General features: G+C 34.9%; 1 protein-coding gene across 1 annotated transcript in view; it reads left to right on the top strand.

The window, feature by feature from the left end:
- Nucleotides 1–19,470, top strand: part of LOC128997407 (retinal homeobox protein Rx1-like) — a 73,831-nt gene extending 54,361 nt beyond the window's left edge. The window contains exon 3 of the mRNA XM_054423045.1: nt 19,073–19,470. Coding sequence (XP_054279020.1) covers nt 19,073–19,459 — 387 coding nt within the window. The 3' untranslated portion in view covers nt 19,460–19,470. The remainder of the gene's footprint in view (nt 1–19,072) is intronic.
- The last annotated feature ends 737 nt before the right edge of the window (nt 19,471–20,207 follow it).

The raw sequence follows: 20,207 nt of genomic DNA on the forward strand, positions 1-20,207 counted from the left end.
TAATATTTACGATATGGCATAAACAGCTCCCGTCACATACAAAATACTCAATATACTAAAATACATGTGTAAGTACGCACTGCGCTAGCCCTAGCGACAGCGTGCTACAAAAAGTTGTAACGTAATCAGTTCGTCAATAAAAGCAATTCGGCTTGTAAAGTTAGCCGGGCATTAATAATTCAAGCGTCATGCTAGGGCGCAAAATAAAACGGTCCTATTGGCAATAAATACTTTCCACACGCGAGCCGTAATTAATTTAATTATCAGGAATCCGCCCACCGATAAGGCGAAGTGGTCGGTGATTTTAATGCGGCTTAGCACGCAACACTGTTTGACCAGAAAACTTATAATTTCTATGTAAATACGAAAAACAAGCGAAGTGCTCTTTAAAGGGCCAATTATTTAGGTTTATCGCTCTCCTAAGAGGCCCAATTGCCGTTAACCCTCTTTTATTAAAGTTATTTCGGCGTGGAATTCGAAATGGAGTTATAATGGCGGGAATGTTTTGATATCGGAGTTGCGTTTTCGGCCAACTTGCCGTGATATATTACCCGGTGGAGATCTTAATAAAGCGTACTTTTGGTTAATTAATTCGAACGCGGGTCACGCAATTGAATAGTTTGTTCAACTGGTTGAAGTTTAGCCCATGTCACTGTTCGCCTGTTGTACAATAATGTTTAGTAGAAAATATTACAAACGCAGCAAATCTGCAGTCAAAGCGAATTTCCTTTTGTCGGATTTTATTTTTACTTAATTAAAATATTTCTATGAAAAAGTCATGTTAATTATCTATTTAAATAGGTTTACGGCTATGGGGAAGGAAAAGTTGTTTTCCCACATGTTAACATATAGGATTAAATAAATTCTTATGCTTAATCTTATTAAAATAATCATAAACAAGTAAACTACAGCGGTTAACTTTCTCTCGATAAAAGTAATATTACGAAATTTTAAATTTACATTTTTTTGTGAATTTCCTTTGTGACCTTAAACGTACAATACTGCTTCAGCTTCAATATACAAAATTATTTTTTTTGAGCTCTACACGATGACTGCAATCAAAATAAGACATTTTCTCGGTTAAGGGTGCAAATTAAAATACCAAAATTGTTTGAGTTGTCGTGTTTATAGACACACATATATTATACTACTTATATAACAATTTGAACGAAAGGTGTCCTTTTAACCTCTGAGGACATTAAAATGAAAAAAGTAAAACGGTTCTGAGTCCAATTATTTCCGTGCCACCTAAGGTCAGTAAAGACATTTGTTAAAAAGGGGATGATAGTTTATCTATAATAATACAATTAGTCATAATTAATTCTTATTTGTTTAACTTCTGTGTTTTTATGGATTTTTTTTGTATAAAGGTCTTGTGTTTTTTTTTAATTTCCACAAAAGTAGATTAATCCATTTAATTATTAGTTTAGGGTCTACCACTATGTTTTATTATTGTTACATTTATGATTTAGGAAAATGGTTTGTTCTGAATGTACAAGAAAAAAGAACCCTTCAAAGAACTATTCTCAATTCAATTTGGTAAAAGATTTCTCTCTGCTAATTAAAGAAAAAACTTTCGTAGGGCCAAACGTGATAAAAATATCCAGCCCTGTCTTAATATATTGTATAACTGTAGCCTTGAAATATTTTACAACAAATGTAAATAAATCAACCAAAATCCACTCACTCGCCATATGATAAACATTGTATGTGTTTATTCTTATTTTCGAGTTCATAGCGAGAGTACTGTAATGTCATAATTACGCTATATCTGTTTGTTATGAGTTCGTGCCCATGTCCACATTACTGTTCATGGTTATTGCTACATAGCGTTTCTATTAATACTGTAGATTCACATGCAACCTTTTTCGCATTTAAATGTTTTCGTGGTGGTTTGCATTTATTTATGTAGAATCTAGAAACAACCCAAATTTTTTGTTTTGGTTTAGTTAATTAAATTCGCTTACTGCTTTTAGTAGCGGGTCTTGCTCGATGCTGTGCGAGTCCTATTCACTTGAAGGATTTGTCATTTTTCTTATTTCTTGGAAGGTAGACGCACATAGTAGTGGACGTCATGTTCCTACTTCAAACATGCGCTGTAAGCAATACAGTGTGATGTACAGTAGCACTATTGTTTGACTGTTATCACAATTTCGTTTCTTGATTATTTACCCTCTATAATTGCAAGTTTTCTTTAAACCACCGTAATAATGTGTAACCACACATTAGGTTACCCCTAATTGCAGTGAATAAAATTAACAGCCCAAAAGAAATTGTGAAAAATTGACAAAAAAGCTATCTCAAGTTAGTAAATTAGTATACTAAGCCAACCATTCCCTGTTACTTATTAAATAACTAATAAGAAAACAAAAGGTCGTTAAACGTTCCAGAAAAAGAAACTGTTGAAGAACTCCTGATCGATACTAATGTTTTCGCAGCCGCGCAGTTTTGGAGGAGGAGTGGGGGTAACTACCCACTTAGTGGGCCGTTAACATTATTGTTATAAGAACTTCAATTAAGCAGGAGCGTTTTGCAGTTACATTTAACCCGGCTGAACGCGATATAAACGGATAAGGGGTGATTATACTCAAGTTTAGGTGCGGAGGGGGAGGGGGGAGAACGAAAACACAGCCCAAAGACAGACGGATCCTGACAAGGGTAATCCTGCGAAGAAATACACTCAGCTAATTTAAAGAGCCGACGGATCGCGGGAAAATCCCAAATTGAGGGAAAATAAGGGAAAGAGACGATGTCTGACATGATAAAGAGATCAACCGAAAGTCCCCCCCCCCCTTGAGAATGTGGGAACTCACACACCGGGTGTAATGGGGGGCGCGACGGCGCGGAAAATTCTTTGTTTCGCGGGAAATACTTTTGGCGCGAAAAGAACGCCTTCGTTATCTTATTAGGAAAACCTTTCGAGAGAGACGGGGTAAGTCGATGTCGATTTCCGATTGAATCGCGACCGATGTAATGGTAATTCGCGCTAAATGAGAACTCTAATGAGTTTAGATCGAGTGTTTGTGCTTTTATCGACCTTCTTATTAAAACACCTAATTTGCTTCATTTGAAATTTAAATCGACCCTTCGCATTCAATGATGTTTGACGTAGACGCAGATTCAATTTAAGGTCTGGGATTTCGTCAGTAATGTAAAATGAGGTAATTTTATGTAGGTGTTAGTAAAAATCGACTAGTTTATAAAAATCGTTTTTGAAGCACTAAAGACTTTTTAATTAAGTCTTTATGTACTATTACTGTTGTATCAGTATATACCTTTTTACTTTGACAAATAGAGTTAGACGTGTTTTTTGTTTTTCTAATCCCACATGGAGATATAACTTTTTATACATTTTTTCCAAACTATATATTGCCAGACAGTATTTAATTTTGTAATAATTATTAGTATGTCTACTAAACCAGAATGACAGTTTCTACCGTTACAAAAAGATTGATACAGCATCAGTTTCCATATATATTACGGTATAAACTGAACCCCACGGAGTTATTTCTATATCCTGTCTACACAATTTGTCATGTAGCTGTTATTTGTCAAGCTGTTGACATCACAACCCTCCTTTGAACACAAGATAAATAACGTGAAGTACATTCAGTGTCTTTCAAAACGTTATCATTGTTTAATATGAGATAAATTTAATGGTTTAAAAAATTAAAATCGCAAAAAACATTAGGTAATTATAATTTGCTAGATTTTGATTGGTGTGATAGAATGGTAGGCCTATCAAAACATTGCCAAAGAAAATATAATTTAACCACTCAATCGATTTTTACATGTCATTATTCGAGCTATAACGAACACATATCATGTTGAACAGAATATTTTACGGTAAAATTATGATTACAGTTATTAATATTGGCTTCATTTTATTTTCTGATCAATGCGATTAAACAATATTGTACGTAATATTAAAATTGGAAATTTGAGTGTATGGGGTTTTCAAAAATTTGAAAGTGATGGACTATCTCGGGTCGGATCTTCATATGGTCGCCATTTCAGATTAAATTATTAAAAGTATCTTGGTACCTTCCACAAAATTTTATCAAAACAGTTTCTCTGTACCCGATGTTCCACTCACCTATTGCTACGCAAATGGTTCCTCGCAAATACATCTATGTAGAGTCACAATCAAAAATGTAAGGTTAAAAGTAGTCGATGATTACTTCCGGTATCTAAAGTTGATGATTGTGACATTTTCTGATAACAACAATTCAGGAGTCAATCACAATGTATACTGAACCACACAAAATCAAGCGCCACCCCTACCAAGGCGCTAGCCAATACGGACGCAGATATAATTCGAGCCGTCAACAGATTAATAGATAGTGAATAATCAACCGGCAGGTCGGCCCGCTTCGTTAGCGCTTCATAATCAACATTGATTAAAACTTTGATTAATAACCACCAAATTGAATGTTAAATTCATTACTGGCGCGCTCGCATAATGGAATAAATTGAGGATTCACCCCTACCCCTCCCCCGTCCACGGTCCTCATGAAGGTAAACTTGGACGTAGAATAATCTTGTTAAAGGGCGGAATCAACCCCCCCCCACCGTCGCTTTGGGCTCATATTTTCACCGAATTGAAAATGGCGAATAATATGAGTACTAATGGACAGGACTTTCTTGATTTTCAACATGTTTTGATATATCAGAGTCTTTTATGTGGAACCACGTTTTGTCCTTTAAGATTTACTTCTTGGTAACCTATTCGTTCTATTTTGAAACAATTTCTAACGGTTGTATGTTTTATATTGAAGAAATATTTTTGCTACTTACGTATTATACCGACTGCACCAATAAATAAGATATTAAACCGATAAATATGATTTTAATTAGTTAAAATAACAGAATTTTCCCAACCTAACCCAACCTAAAACATAGTCCACCCTTAGGTTAGGTTAGGTTATAATTATTAGGTGTGGTTGGTATAGTACGCAAGTACCTATTTTTTTTACTGAGGGGAAGTTATTGATGGTCCGTCATTTACGGTGAACCTAGGATTTAATAGTTCACCAGTTCAATATAAGAATTGAGGACAACGCTGTTTTGAATGTAACAAATAATTAGTCTCAATCAAATTACGATATGGGTTGTACTAAAGAAACAGAAATAAATTAGTAATTATTGTACAATTGATAAAAATGTTTATTAAAGTACTATAACTGACAAAAAACCATTTCATCCCGAGAATGAGTAATACTGTAGCAATAATTACTTTACTTATATTACATTTTTGATAGTTTTGGAAGAAAAGAACAAAAATTGATTCGTAAAATGTTGTTGATGTACAAAGAGGACAGGTTTCCAAAGCTCCATGAAAATGGCGATTTTAACAAACACAATTCACCGATAGAATGAAATTGTGTTTTAATCATAGTTTGAACTAAATAAAAACAATCTTTTTAATTAAATGACCTAGGAAGATGAAAAGAAAATATTTAATTACGAACAATTTCATAAAACATTCCTAATTTCGATGATAATTAATTCCGTAATGAGAGCAAATTGCTTTACATCAACAAATGACAATTTTTTAATTACTTGCCCTGTTTACTCCGAATAATATTTTTAATTTGTTTCCTAATAATGAAGGGCAAAAACTCATTTATAAACCCCTGAAACAGACGAGATATATTTGCATCAAAATTATAACTGGGAGGGACCTGTAAAATAGACATTGCCATAGTTAAAAATGAATTAACTTGTTGTGTAAAATGTATAAAAATCAAAATGTGAAGAAAGCTTAATTGTATCTTATAGATTTATTTATTTAGGTTACAATGCAAAATAATTGTATCAATACATAAACACACTATTAATAATCACAGTCAGTTAGCCAATTAAATTAATAACTCATTTCATAGGTTTTATTTAACCGTGTCATAATCTATAGGGAAACTTTTCCTTTTCCCAAAGTTCAACAAATAAGATTTTATTTCCTAAATTTATTTGGTCCTGGCATCCACAAACTGACTCAATACATTATACAAAATAATCTTTCCCAAAAACTAAACGAGTTACTATCAGGAGTAACGTAACTACAATTGGAAAATTGGTACTTACGTATTATACCGACCACGCCTAATAATTATAACATAACCTAACCTAGACTAACCTAAACTAAGGATGGTTTGGTTAGGTTAGGAAGATTTTGTTATTAAAAATAATTGAAATCTTATTTGGAAGCTGATTTTTAATACGTAAGTACCGGAATATGTAAGCAAATAAAATATCACAAATACTTACACCAAGAATAGGTCAACAAAATTTTCAAACTAAAAAACATATTTTCAAGTTGTAAAAGTAAATTAACTAAAATTTAAAAAATTAACTAACCTATTCCTCACAACTTTTACATTGATACCACTTACAACTAAATGCCCTCATTCACTTATTTCCTCAGGGCCATAAGTACAAGAAAATTGAAAGAGAAGGGTTATTTTCCGGGAAACACACGATTAGCCATGGACATTGACATGGGAACTGCCGAGTGTCTGGTACATCCATCAGTTAGACACAACCCTTTAACTCGATCAGCCCCTTGGGCAATTACCCCCCCCCCTTGTAAAACAGGGGTACACGTTGTGAGGTTCAACTTCAACGTGACAGTGACATCGCATGCTGGGTGTTTCGCAAGGCAGTGCACTGGGACCAGTGCTCTTTTTGGTGTAAGTCTACATGAAAAGGAAAGTATTGTAAAATGTACACGTACCGTATGTGATTGAGTCACCTTAAAATTTGTTTATGTTTTAATATTACAGTATTTTCGAACCTCTCCAATAAGAAATTGCTTTTATCTTCTAGGTATGTGATGATGTAACCCTTTAGATTTTTAATTTTCACTTGCTAGGGTGTGAAGGTAACACATAAAACATACATTTAGAGGTACACACATATTATATTGAAAATTTACGGTATTTTGGAGGTGATGAAAGTTAACCTTTACAACAAAAACAACCCAGCCCCCCATCCCCATGCCCACCCATGCTTACATTTCCAAAATTGGTTTTTTTAAATTAGTTGAGTAAAGCTTGAGTTTGATTAAACTTTAAACTAAGAGTGCTTCTTTTTTATTCTACCTTTATACACTAAAGTCTGATTTGAGTAGACCTAACGTGGCATATGTATAAAGTTATTCTTTTAATTTTATAAGTTTATAAAAATATTATAACGATAACTAGAAATAATTGTTTGCATGAATGAGATGTTTAAAAAATCCATACTGATTTGTACAAAAAAAGTTTATTTGTAATGATACTTTTACTCGGGAAGCCTAACAACTAACATTTCACCTTACTTTTCTTAGTAATTTTTTTCAAGACACTTGGTCACTAAATTTTACAAATGTCCTCTTTAATTAAACACAGTTACATTTATATAACACATCAACTACCCCAACATCTCATATTGTAATTCCACTCAACAATTCATATTGCAATTCAGTTTTACATCAATCTACCCATCAGAGGACACAAAGCCAAATCCTAAAACGAAAAATGTATATTAACAATGAAACAATAATGGCCAAAATTGCAGCCCGGACGGTTTGATTAACTTTTATCCAATGGCGGAACGAAGGGAGCGCAGTTAATGAAAAACTTTATAGATATGACACCGCAGGGCTATTGGCCGTAATTGAAAAAACTTCCATCTAAATGTAATAACAACAGGTACACTGGCTGGAGTAATTATTTAACATGTTGGTTTCGCCATGTGAAAGGAACGTTGTGTTATTGGATTTAGAAAATCTGGCTCTGGTTTTATATACGTTGTGGAGTTCGCTGTATCGCTGTCAACAGTAAAAAGAAAATTTAACATAAGTTTGAGTAGGAAAATTATCGTATTGTGTGAGAACTTATTCCGGTTTCTTATACTTTTTTACAAAATGGCGTTTACTTCCGTAGTATTTGTATGAAGTTGTCGTAACAAATTATACAAATATGTAAGTAAACAAGTTTACACGGCGTAAAAAAGTTTTTAACTCAGCAGAGGGATATTTTTCAAATGTGTGCGTGTTAAAGTACTAAGGTAGATGATAAAGCCAGGGTTTACATTACCCGTTTAGGATAGAATGTTTTAATAAAACCTTTTACCTACAACAGTTTTTAAAGTAGCCGTTTGTTTGTACATACACTGTGCACCTACCGTCCACCCACGGTGTGTGTACGCTTTAAGTATAGTGATGGTGGCCCTAACTTTGCCTGTGTAAATAAATGATTTTTCATTTCATTTCATTTCATTACTCTTACTTAACAACACGGGTAACGGACCAATAAGGTTCAAGGATTGAGAGAGAAGAAGTAAACTTGTAATGCTTCAAACGTTAACTAATCAGCTGTTTAGACCAATTTAATTATTAATGAGTGGTGCAAGAGGTTGTAAACGAAAACAATCTCTCTTATAAGTCATGAGTAGTGATTGTTAGTAATTAAAAAACTGTCGTAGGTAAAGTAGTGTATGCAACTCGCGTGAATAGTCCGCGTAAACTACTATAAATTAAGTTATCTGTATCTCTATACCTGCTCTATACATACAAGTTTGCATTTTATTAGAATCCTAACTATTTTTAAATTTAAAAACCAACCTTTAGTCTTAAAAATCTTAACTAATATTCCCAAACCACTCAAAACAACTGCAAGTAGGTCCACAATCTACATTTCTATATTTAAGATATATTTTTAACTTTCGTCCTAATAAATCCTATCAAATTTGCATCAATTCTCGTATATTGTTTATTCACATTTCCTCAAAACACCACAAACATTCGAGTTCACTTTGAAACTCACTCGGATAGGCCGACTCATTTATACGTCATCAACAAGCACAGAGGTTGCAAGTGACAAAGGTACAAGGTCCAATCTAGAAGCGATTCTATCAAGTGATCAAGTGAGCCAGACCAAATGAAGACGATCTGCATGAGTAAGGGAGCAGAACGCAGCGACAAGTGACGTATTGATTATGGCTGTTTGTGCGGAGGGCAATAGGGGCTAATTATTGTCCCAATGCGCCTGTCCCCGTCAGTAATTGTGATTTGCTCCTGTTTGCTCGTGTTTGCGCGTGTTTGCGCCTGTTTGCGCGTGTTTGCGCCGCGTGCACGACGACACGCCAGCTGTAATGAGAGAATCTCAAACCGGATGTCATTGTGCGTCAAGACCGGATGGCAAATTATGGTTGCGAAACGCGGGTGTCTATGTGGCTGATTATGAAGGGTGTATATTTTGCTGGATGTGTTTAACATTCCTCACAATAGAATTAAAACTTAAGTAATTATTGTTTACTATTTTGTTGTTTGGTTGACGATGCACTACAGTTGTGGATTCAAATTTCGAGATTTTACCCATAGCCTTCTCCCATTGGCTTGTCAACAACCTTTATCATAGGTCATAGCGGTGGGAGTAGCTATGATGTTTTATGGAAAAAAATCACAAACGTTGCAAAAGCTTTTGAATTAACCGTCATTTTTACAGCGATGGGACCATGGGGGCTGTACAGTGTTAAAAAAAATTCTAACTTACTAAATTTTAATCTAAATCATTTGGGCTATTTCTGAGAGGATTCAAGTTTTCCGTTATTTTACCCCACGGAGTAAAAAAAAAATTCAAAAAAATACAGCAAAGGTGGAGATACCGTGAATTAGCACCCACTTGCCATATTTAATAAAATTTGGACTACATGTGTACTAAGTAGCTCTATACACACCCTCACACAGACATAACTTCGAAAACGACTTTTTTGAGTCCAAAAGATATATCCACCCCGAAACTCAAACTCGAAAATATTGGCAGAACAATACTATCTCCATAATACCAAAAGGTACAGAAGAGTAAATCAAACAAAACGTATACATTGATTACTACACCATAGCGAATGTCCTGATTGCTGCAGTAGTCAGTCCTCCGTTTACTATAGCGGTGCCGTGGCGGCGTCCTCTACTCGGTACCTCGTCCTCCGCCAACCCTCTCAAGTTTCACCCCTGAGACCCTGGAGTATAGCTTTAATACCTTCTCAGGTTACCGCTGTCGACAACCTTAATTAGTACACTCGCTGTGGGAAAACACTGATTAAATGGATCATATTTACAAGCCACGACACGACATGCCGCACTTAATTGGAGTTGGGCTTTTGTTGTGTTTTGTGAAAATATTAATTGGAATAACAAAAGATGATTTTATTTTTTTATCAGTGCACTTTATTGACATTTTTTATGGGAAAGGCACAAACCACTGGGTTTTTCTACGGTCTAACGACGTCATTATATTTATATATATAATTCTAATGTAAATTTAAAATCTCTCAACGACAAATGAATTTTTTGTTTCGTAATTGATCTCGCTTGGAATCAAAGCAGCGACATTTCCATTATGATTAATGGAGATGCATTACAACAGAATGTTTATAGGCCTATGTACATGTCTCATTATTATTCGGTTACAAAATGTAAACCCTTTTAATTTATTGAGCTTTCTTGCTCTTTTAAGGCCGTACTAAGTTGAACTAACACTTTTTATTTGTCTGAAACGGCACGTTTATAACACTTGATGCAAAATGTTTTGGGTAATTCAGATCGGAATTATATGAAATTAAAAACGGTCAACAATAAAACACTAATGTTTACGGTTAACCGGCAATAATAGATTCAATTGTAATTAATCTTACTGTTTAATCTATATTTTTTATTATGTGTTTACAAAGTCCGCGCGTGCCCCTCTCAGACACAGCTCAAGAGGGTGAGTTTCTCCAACTTTCAATAGACATGGGTTTTCAATTGAACCGGTCTGAAGGGGTCCAAACAAACCGACTACAATATCCGAGCCTAAGGGACCTTCGCACAAAAAGTAAACAATACCTTTTGTGAGCGGTGTTAAAATAGCAAATACTCCATCAGCCTTCGGCTAAGCCGCGTGTAAGACGGCTTTCTTTCTATCTGAATCTGTTGACGAATTACGTTGGAGTTAGCTGATAAATATACGTCTGCAAGTATTCTGTTGCAATTGTTGTCATTTATGAGGTTTTTGTAGATTTCTGAAAATTTTTACGTGTGAAAATGTATTTAAGAAGCTTATATACGAGTATGTTTTGTTAGGGTAAGAAATTAATGTAATACAGGATAAATATACATTTCTGTGGTGCAATAATTATAACCTATTTGAAAATTCTTAGTTTGATTGATTGAAAGTAAATATTAAACATAAATCTTCTAAACATGGTTTTTTATATTTACCGAATAAAGCAATCAGTACATATTACCACTGACGATTCGTTGTAAAAATGTATAGACCTCCGCCTAATACATCTGGGCATACTAAAGTTTATTTATATTACATATTTAACACTTTTAAGCCGAATGGTGTGTAAAGTCCAGCAATGATGTAAGGGAGCGGTTTAAAGATTCAATAATGTATTGAAAGATCCAGAAATAAATCTAAATGAGTACGCTTCGCAGAAAATGATCAATCTTTCCGACGGCCGAATTAAAATCCTTGTTTTAACATACACATTAGGTACTTGTGAAGGAAGGCCTAAACATTTCATTCGAAATAGCACGAAAATTCCGGTAATCATAATTAGTCTTTATTCCCCTTAAACGCATCAAGTCTTCAATAGAGAGTCCAGCTGGGACGTGAGTTGCTATCATCAGGCCAATCTCAGCGGTTGGAGAGCGGAATTGGATCAAAACCCGTCAGATTCGCCAATAAGCCCCCCACAGAGCCACGAATGGATTCCGTAAACAACTTTGATAACCGAGCTGATAAGTTTTGTGACTTAAATCGTACCGGAAACTCTGATTCAGCAAATACACGTTTCCGGCGGATGAAGTTCCAATTGCTGATCCTTTCCTATCTTCTTCCCTCAGATTTATAAGAAGGTTGTAAAAGGTTTGGAGTGACGCTGACGTCATGATTGAAAAAAACATAACCAAGCTTATGTGTAAATAAAAATTACATTAAAATGAAATGTTACTTATCGACTTCGTTGGAAAATTTTACTCATATATAAAAAATATAGTAAAACACTTGGTAAGATTGGAAGTTTACTCTGGCGATGCTGTACATTATGTATAGAGAGGTTGAGAGTGTGAAGGAATAAACAATTTCATTCAGGTAAACTGTAATATTTAATCTTAGCAGATGGTTAACAGGGTCCAACTCCACGCGGTGGTCACTTTTCCCTTTTAGTGTATAGTCAAACTCCCAAATGTAATGTTACACGTTTATTTGTTCATAACTGTACTTTATTCATGTGACAGGTTAGGTTGGGTTAGGTTAATGATTACTTATTAACTTATTTTTATGTATTAACTAAGACATTGGAACATATAAACACCGCACGGAGTTGGACAGTCGGTTTTGACAGATTTTTGACCAACGCGCGGAGTTGGGGTAAGCCCGGCCAACAACGACAATAAGAATTAATGTGGTCTTTACTTTGATATGTAAATGTAATTTTTAATACGTAAACAAAAACATAATTGTTTTTTCCACCTTCATGTAGAAGTAAGATGGACCAAGGCTGGTTCAGGTAACGTAAAAACGTATTGGTCTTAGAATGTACAACATACAGTTAATATAGACTCAATTTTATCGAACTCGCTTCCCTAACCATTGTAGTAGCATTTATCTTTGGCTATTCCGATTAACGGCAAAAAAAGTTTTTTATTTGCAGCCGAGTTGTTTCTGTGCTTGCATTCAAGTCTTAAGGTGGTAAAAAACAATTACCTTGACACCCGTTGGCATTTCCAACTACTGTACTTCTACTAATTTATTTCCAATATCGTTACTAAGCCTTTCATTACATCTTAACCTGATTTTAATGCCAGGTTACGTAATTTCCACATTTTCTCCCATTTTAGAGTAAATTTTATATTAAAGGACACTTTTTTTTAATAAACATTTTTTCTTGCTCAACAAGTTTTGCAAATCGGAAATTACCAGAGAAAATTCCAAAGCACACTTATGTTCCGACTTCTGTTCATCTTACATATACCAGGTAAGACAGGACACAGCCATTCCTCCTCAATCCCCGGCACGGCGTATCGCTCGAAAGGACATCTCCGTTTCATGGGCCTCGCTTTCAACGCCCTTTCAAAACATATCCAGTTACAATGCCAGATTAGGGACATATGTTCCTTCGGCAGATTTCGCTGCAAGATAAGCCCTTGAATGCGCGACCGGTGCGCGAACCCTTGCAGCCCTTAACCACTCCGATAATCATCTTAATGGGATAATTATTATCAATTTAGGGTAGGTTATATGGGCCGACCCTTCGTCGTTTGTTCCCTAAAGTAAATCCATAACGGTTTTGTGTTGTTGGATTTAGTCATGTTTATCTTGATAAGGGATGGGTTAAATTGATTCAATAAATTCAAGGGTGTTGTTCTTTAGTTGGAAGTCGAGGAATTGTTTTGTTTTATTCAGCGTCAATTAAGTATTGCTCCTTAAATAAGTGGGTTTATTTTGACCATTGGAACCCGAAGTAAATGTTACTTTAGTACATTTTTAAATGCGTTTAGTTGTGTCATATTTTGTGCTAAATAGTCCATACATTATGTGTATTTGTACTATTCTATTGTGACAACGTTTTAACGGATTTGGCACCATACAAACTACTCGTAAAGTTTACAATATATTAGAATCCTATTTCATCGAATATTATAAAATTATAAATAACAGAGTTTTACCGATGTGGTATCAGGTATGGTAAGTAATCAACTTTACTCGTATCCGTAACCTAACGGGTGAAATACAGTATCAAACTTTGTATTATCGTAGAAAAACATTACACACGCCTAAACTTTAATTTAAATTATGTTTGACCATGAATGTGCACTCAAAAGTCGAGTTAATCATTAAAATAATCTATTAATCGCAACGTCAACCAAATTTAACACATTTTCCACACCATGACAACCTTTATAACCTCTTACAAACTCATAAAACTAATAAAAACGCAATCAAAAGCACAATGGAAAAAGTCCACTCTGAGCTTTAAGAAAACGCAATAAAACAAATCAACGTAAAAAAGTTAAGAAATTAACTTAATTGGGATTCTTAAAAGCTGAGCTAAACTCGTTAAACGTCTTGAAAAACAGTCTTGATTAGGTTTGTGTTGACGTTCCCCCACCCCTACTTCCCCCTCCACTGCTACGTTAGCCAATCAGGAGGCTGGATACCGGCGGCCCAAATTGATTAACAACTTATCTAATAATTGACAATTTGGCTGCCTCTGGCCTTAGACGCGCGCATCTCGGTCCCAAAAGGCAGGGAAAGGCGCACGAGTCATTATGTTAATGTTTGATTTTGAAACGTGAATAATAGTTATTTACTACATTATATTGAGGAAAATATGTGGATGCTAGAACTTGCTTTAAGATGTATTTTTTTACTTTATCGAAGAGTATTTTTGTATGACGTTTCAATATCCTGTTGCGTACCAGGGTGGCAAACTGGTCGGGATTGCAATCCCTGACGTCCCGGGTACGAATCCTGCCAAATACCAATATATGTTTTATGTTGACCATAGTGGCATTTTTACACGAGAGCCATATGGGACCGTTACAATGTACAGGATTCGGAAATTAAAATTTTATAGAAAGCGGTCCAAACTCATGTGCTGTGGATGTTGGGGGGAATTGAACCCGCCTTTCCCGCACCAAAGTCCGAGTCGCTAACCACCAGGCTAGCAACACACACTATTTTTTATAATTGCTCTTCTTTTAGTTATTTGATGATCTCACGATCACCAATGTCTGAAATAATTTTAAACCAGTTCTGGACTAGAAACAAGGTGGAACAAAAAAAACTATATTATGTTTTTAACCCAAAAAATAAGAAGTAGTTTGAGATTTCACCGTAGAAAATATAACTATATTAACCACATTAAATGTCAACAGACTAACAAAATGTACTCTAATTTTACCTTCCTACAGTTCTAAAACATAGTATAACCGGATGATGAGTTAATTAAAATATTTTTAGTTTTTTAAAATTTGAAATTCAACCAACTACGTCAACGACGCTTAAAAATAACAAAGAATAGCTACAAAACAGTTAATTAATCATTCCGTAACATTATTCTCCGAAACAAGTGAACATTGTATACGTAATAAGGAAAGAAATGGGTTAAACCAAAACTCGTCCGAGAAACTGAATCACGTCGCCGCAACCTTTCTCGTCCTTTTATTAAATCTTCAATTTTTCATATGAAACTCATTTTCCAGAGCCTCACAATAGCTTTAACAAAGTAATGTCATAAGACGAGGCGGGCCGGAGGCGGGGGAGCAGAAATTGAAGCGAGACTTTGAAATTTCCTGTTCTTTGGCGACCTGTCAACGACGAGCTCACTTTGTTATGCCTTACTAAGCCAATTTGTCCCCTTGCCGACCGTACTTTACTAATACACCAATTAACTTTTGTGTACTTTAAGTCGCAACTTTTGCTATACCTAACTTTCTCTGCCAATTTCCGCACCGTTCAGATATCTTTTAAAGTTGGTCAAAATTGATTAGGATTTCATTTAAAAACATTGGTAAAGTAATTTTAAATTGTTTCACATGATTGATTTTTACTAGCATGGGCTATAATGCTAACAACGAAATCGAAGTTCCCTGTGCTAATTCAGACGTTTTGCCGTGTTCCAGGGCTGAAATCCCGCAAATAGCTATGTGGACATGTGGTGTTGCCACACTAGTAGGACTAGCTTTAAGTAGGTGTGTTATACGTTACCAGGCTAAATCCTGTCTTCTGGTATGTAAAGATAGGTCCAGAAAAAGACGGAATGGATTCAAAAGTAAAATTCTGAATGTGCTTGATAAACTCGATATTCGTCTTAGTGGCATGTGTCAGAGCACTTAAATTCTAAAAACTCTTAAAAAATAATCTAATAATAATACTAACAATAATAATATAAAACGCCTCATAAAACACAGTAATTTTCGTCAAAAAATCTACTCTATTTCAAAGTCACCATTCGTTTTCATATTTCGTTTGGAAAGTCAAATTTTAATTCAATACATCACAAAAATCGCCCACCTAAATTTATGTTGTATTCGAATAAAATAGTGATTCCATGCAAAACTGTTAAACAAAAAGAGTATTTTCAACGATACAATCACAGAATGAACAATTCAGCAACAGTGAAAAACATAATGATTGAAAACAAACTCCACCGATTCAACATAATAATCGTAAAACTTCCAGTTACACGTGAATTACAAATATTACAATGGCTTTCGATCAATGATGAATTGTTTATATTGTAAATTGCGTTTCGTTTAGGAACAAAACTATCCATTAACGCTATACACACACTACACAGTCGAACGTAATTAAAAACAATTCGAGAGCAATTGGAAAACAAATTCGCTAATTCACTAACTAGGAGCGGGACCGTACCATGAAATTACACAAATCTACGATCAGTTTAAAGTCCTGTAAAGAATATGCATCCAGAATAACTTATGAGTGTGTACGTATGTTAGCTATTCAGTTTAGGCCACTTAAGTACTTTCTAACACAAGAATTGTTTAAAAAGTGATTGTAAATGTACTACGAAAAATGTATTTAGAAACAAATAATTGTACACTTACATTAATATGATCTGGATTAGTGTTTTGCTTAGGACAAATATTAATTACGCAGGGAGTTTCTGAAAATAATTTTGTTTAATTGTAATAATGGATTAATACTTTTTTGGTTTATTTTTTTATTAGAAACTGGTTATCACTAATGGCTATATGCTATATGAAAACGTCGTAACTGTTTTTTTTTCTCAGTACATCTGAAATAATTTGTAAAAATTTCTTAACTCTAAAAAAACAATAATACTATTCATGTCTGATTTGGTATTTAGAACAGTCTCACTTGGGGGTCTTCCTATACCAAATTCCACTGATCAAATACAACCAAAAACATTCTTGTTCAACTTAAGCTGTTGGCAAAATTAAGAAATTAACAAACAATAGTTACTTAATACTTCATAACCATGAAATATCTCGTTGCGAATAGATTGAAACCAACCTATTATAGATAAATGGAATTCAAAAACTATCAACAAACACAACTGCAAACAGAGCAATCCAACAGATAAATTAACATGACAACTTAAATGTATTAGAAAGTTGGGAAGGGTTCCAGGGATATAGTAATTAACAAGCGAGCAAGGAGGGCGAGAGGGGGTCTTTAATGAGTTACGCGGCTTATAGCAACACTATGTGTGCATCTTTAATAGGGTTTGTTAATCTAATGCGCTTGCGCACTTGAAATTGATGTGGAAGACGAAATTACGCTCTTCACAGTTAACCCGTTTGTTCTACGCGCATCTTATAATTACTAAAGTTGGCGATTCGGCTCCGCATCAAATGTGTCATTAACATCGCTTCGCTCATTAACCCTGCTGAAACTCTCTTCACATTTTTAATTGACTTTGTGAACCCCGTCGTTGATTTTTCCGTTTATTGTCTTCCACGAACTTTTAACTCCATAATGAGTTTAGTTAAATTTTTAATGACCTGTCTAACCGTATTTTCTCTAAGCTTTTGTGTGTTTGAGGGCTTTTAATGATGCAAAACCCGGGTTTAAGATTGCTTTTGGACTTGAGGTCAATTTTGCTTTGTATTGGGTTGGGGTCTTATTGCTTTTTACTTCGTTAGTATATAAAATAAACTAAAACTTATACATGCATACTGTATAGAGGAGTGACGTAGGCCTTTAGCAAGTTTTGAGATTTAGATTCAAGCGTAAACATTCTATAAAAATACTGTATGTAACAAGTAAAAGTCATTGACCAACGTCTATTTCAGTTCATTATTTTGTTCATCCAATCGTCAATAAGTAACTGATGGTTCAAATATGTTCAATAAAAAGGCAGTCAATTTTGGTAGTTTAACGATTACAAATCCACATAGAATAATAAAAACAAATAGGCATGAAAAGTTTATTAACTTTGATATCACATTTGAGTAAAATAGAGAAAAAATTTTACACAATTACATTTCAATTTATAGTAATAAATTGCAGAATATTGATAAATCTTATACTTGTCCAGCATTACACATCTCCAGATACATGTTGAGACAACTCTCGAATTGAAGTTTGCCGAATCCAAAAGTGATTTCCTTCGCGTAGGATCGATAGAGTCAAAGGTTTAATTAATTTAGCAGCTAAGTGGCATAGTGTGTTTTGCCTCACAAACATAATAACATCAGCAAACAACGAATAATTACGTTCAGCTTTCTAATAGGTTCTGTTGTCACGGCCAACTTTAGAGTTTATCAAGCATTATAGCGGGCTAAACAATTACATTGTAATTAATATGATAATTCAATATTGCTTTAACCCGTCTTTTATTAGCCTTTGTGTTTAGAGCTTTGCAATTAATAACGTTACTGTCGTGTCGTAGGATTAAAGTAATATTTTGTACTTTGAGAGTTTCCTCTTGGTGAATGCTATATTGTAGTGAGGATGTTTCACTATGGTATTGTGTATAGTTAGTATTATTATTAATTTTATTTTATTCTACGAAGTTTTTGATCTCAAAGTTTACGATTGTGGATAATTTACACTCACATGTTGAAGGAATCAGGAGGGGATTGGTCCAAATACCAACCAACTCCCTTTAGAGAATTTCTACCCACGCATTTAACCGTAGACTTACTTCTTATACACGGAGATCATTTACGACACCAGCTCATCATGGTATTTTTGTAAGTTGAAGAGGACAGTTTGTTACTGATTAAGATCAGCTGGTTATTCCAGGATCATTATATGCCCGATTTTCAAGTAGAGCTCTGTCCGGGTTCGAACTGTAAAAATAGTTTGACTTTTCTCAAGATCAAACTTGACACTTGTTTGAAACCAGGTGAAAACTATATCAACTTCAGAATACAACCTCACTCTCTTTTAAGAATATCTGCTTACACTCTTTCACTAAAACTTTAGAATACAAAGCAAACTCTTTAACTAAATCTTCAGAATACAACCCACACTCGCCGAATCTTCAGAATACCATAGATAAAAGGAGTAGACAGAGAATACTAACCCGCACTCTTTTTCAGGTTTGGTTCCAAAACCGACGGGCCAAATGGAGACGGCAGGAGAAGATGGAGGCAGCTCGTCTGGGGATCAGCGAGTACCACCAGACGGTAGGGACCCTGGGACGTATGGCAGGGACATCCCTGGCTCTTCCGGTGGACCCATGGCTGGCACCACCGCTGCTCAGCGCTCTGCCCGGGTTCCTGGCGCATCCTCAGACCGGGTACCCCAGCTACCTCACGCCACCGTCTCTGCCCCCCTCCGCCGAGCCGCCGCCTGTCAAGCCGTCCACCCCCTCCCCGGACCCGCACCCACACTCCCAGGACCCCAGGTCGACCAGCATCGCCGCCCTCAGGCTAAAGGCGAAGGAACACGTGGAGAGTATCACCAAAGGACTGCAAATGGTGTAAAGTGCGGTGCTGAACAGGGGGTTGCAATTGAATAAATTATTTACATCTCAACACGATTGAGTTAGGTTTTAAAATAATTAATAAAGTAGATTTTATATTATTTTTGAGTTGGAATTGAATTTAAAAACAATTCTGTAGTCACAGACTACAAAAATGTAGGGCTTTGATGAACAATTTGATTTGATTTGATGATTAATAATCTCAATACCACACTAAATTCTTTGAATATGGATAGAACTAGACATCCCATCCCCATGTTAAAGTTGTTACCAGTTTTAAAATCAAAATGAACGTAGATAAATTAAGCCAACGACAAGATACGCTAATGTCAAGATCTGATTCTCCAGCTTTTAACCAAAGCATACTGAATAAACAAGTTATTAAGCTATAGATTGTGTTATATCAACAATTGAAGGAAAGAAAGATATTTTGGCAGTTGAAAAGGGGCTAATTCACCTATACTCTATTTTAATAAAAATTGGCAACAGCTGGTCTATATCGATGGTATGTCTACTTCCGTATCCAAAATTCAATTGTAAAATAATGCGATACACGATTAGTTAAACCACTGTTTAGTTAGTAATTGAAAATGCTTTTTTTATCAACAACCATTCAATAATGATGTAGAGTTTTCACAACAATCAGAATTGTAATTGAAATTTCAAAAAAATTACCATTTGAAACTGACTACTAAAAAGTAAAGTTTACATAATCTTTAGAAATAAGAATTCTAGCTCAAACCAAAATA

The sequence above is a fragment of the Macrosteles quadrilineatus genome, unplaced genomic scaffold (assembly GCF_028750875.1).
Source record: "Macrosteles quadrilineatus isolate MER2022 unplaced genomic scaffold, UCM_ALF_1.0 Scaffold_6__1_contigs__length_79288215, whole genome shotgun sequence".
Lineage (NCBI taxonomy): Eukaryota > Metazoa > Arthropoda > Insecta > Hemiptera > Cicadellidae > Macrosteles > Macrosteles quadrilineatus.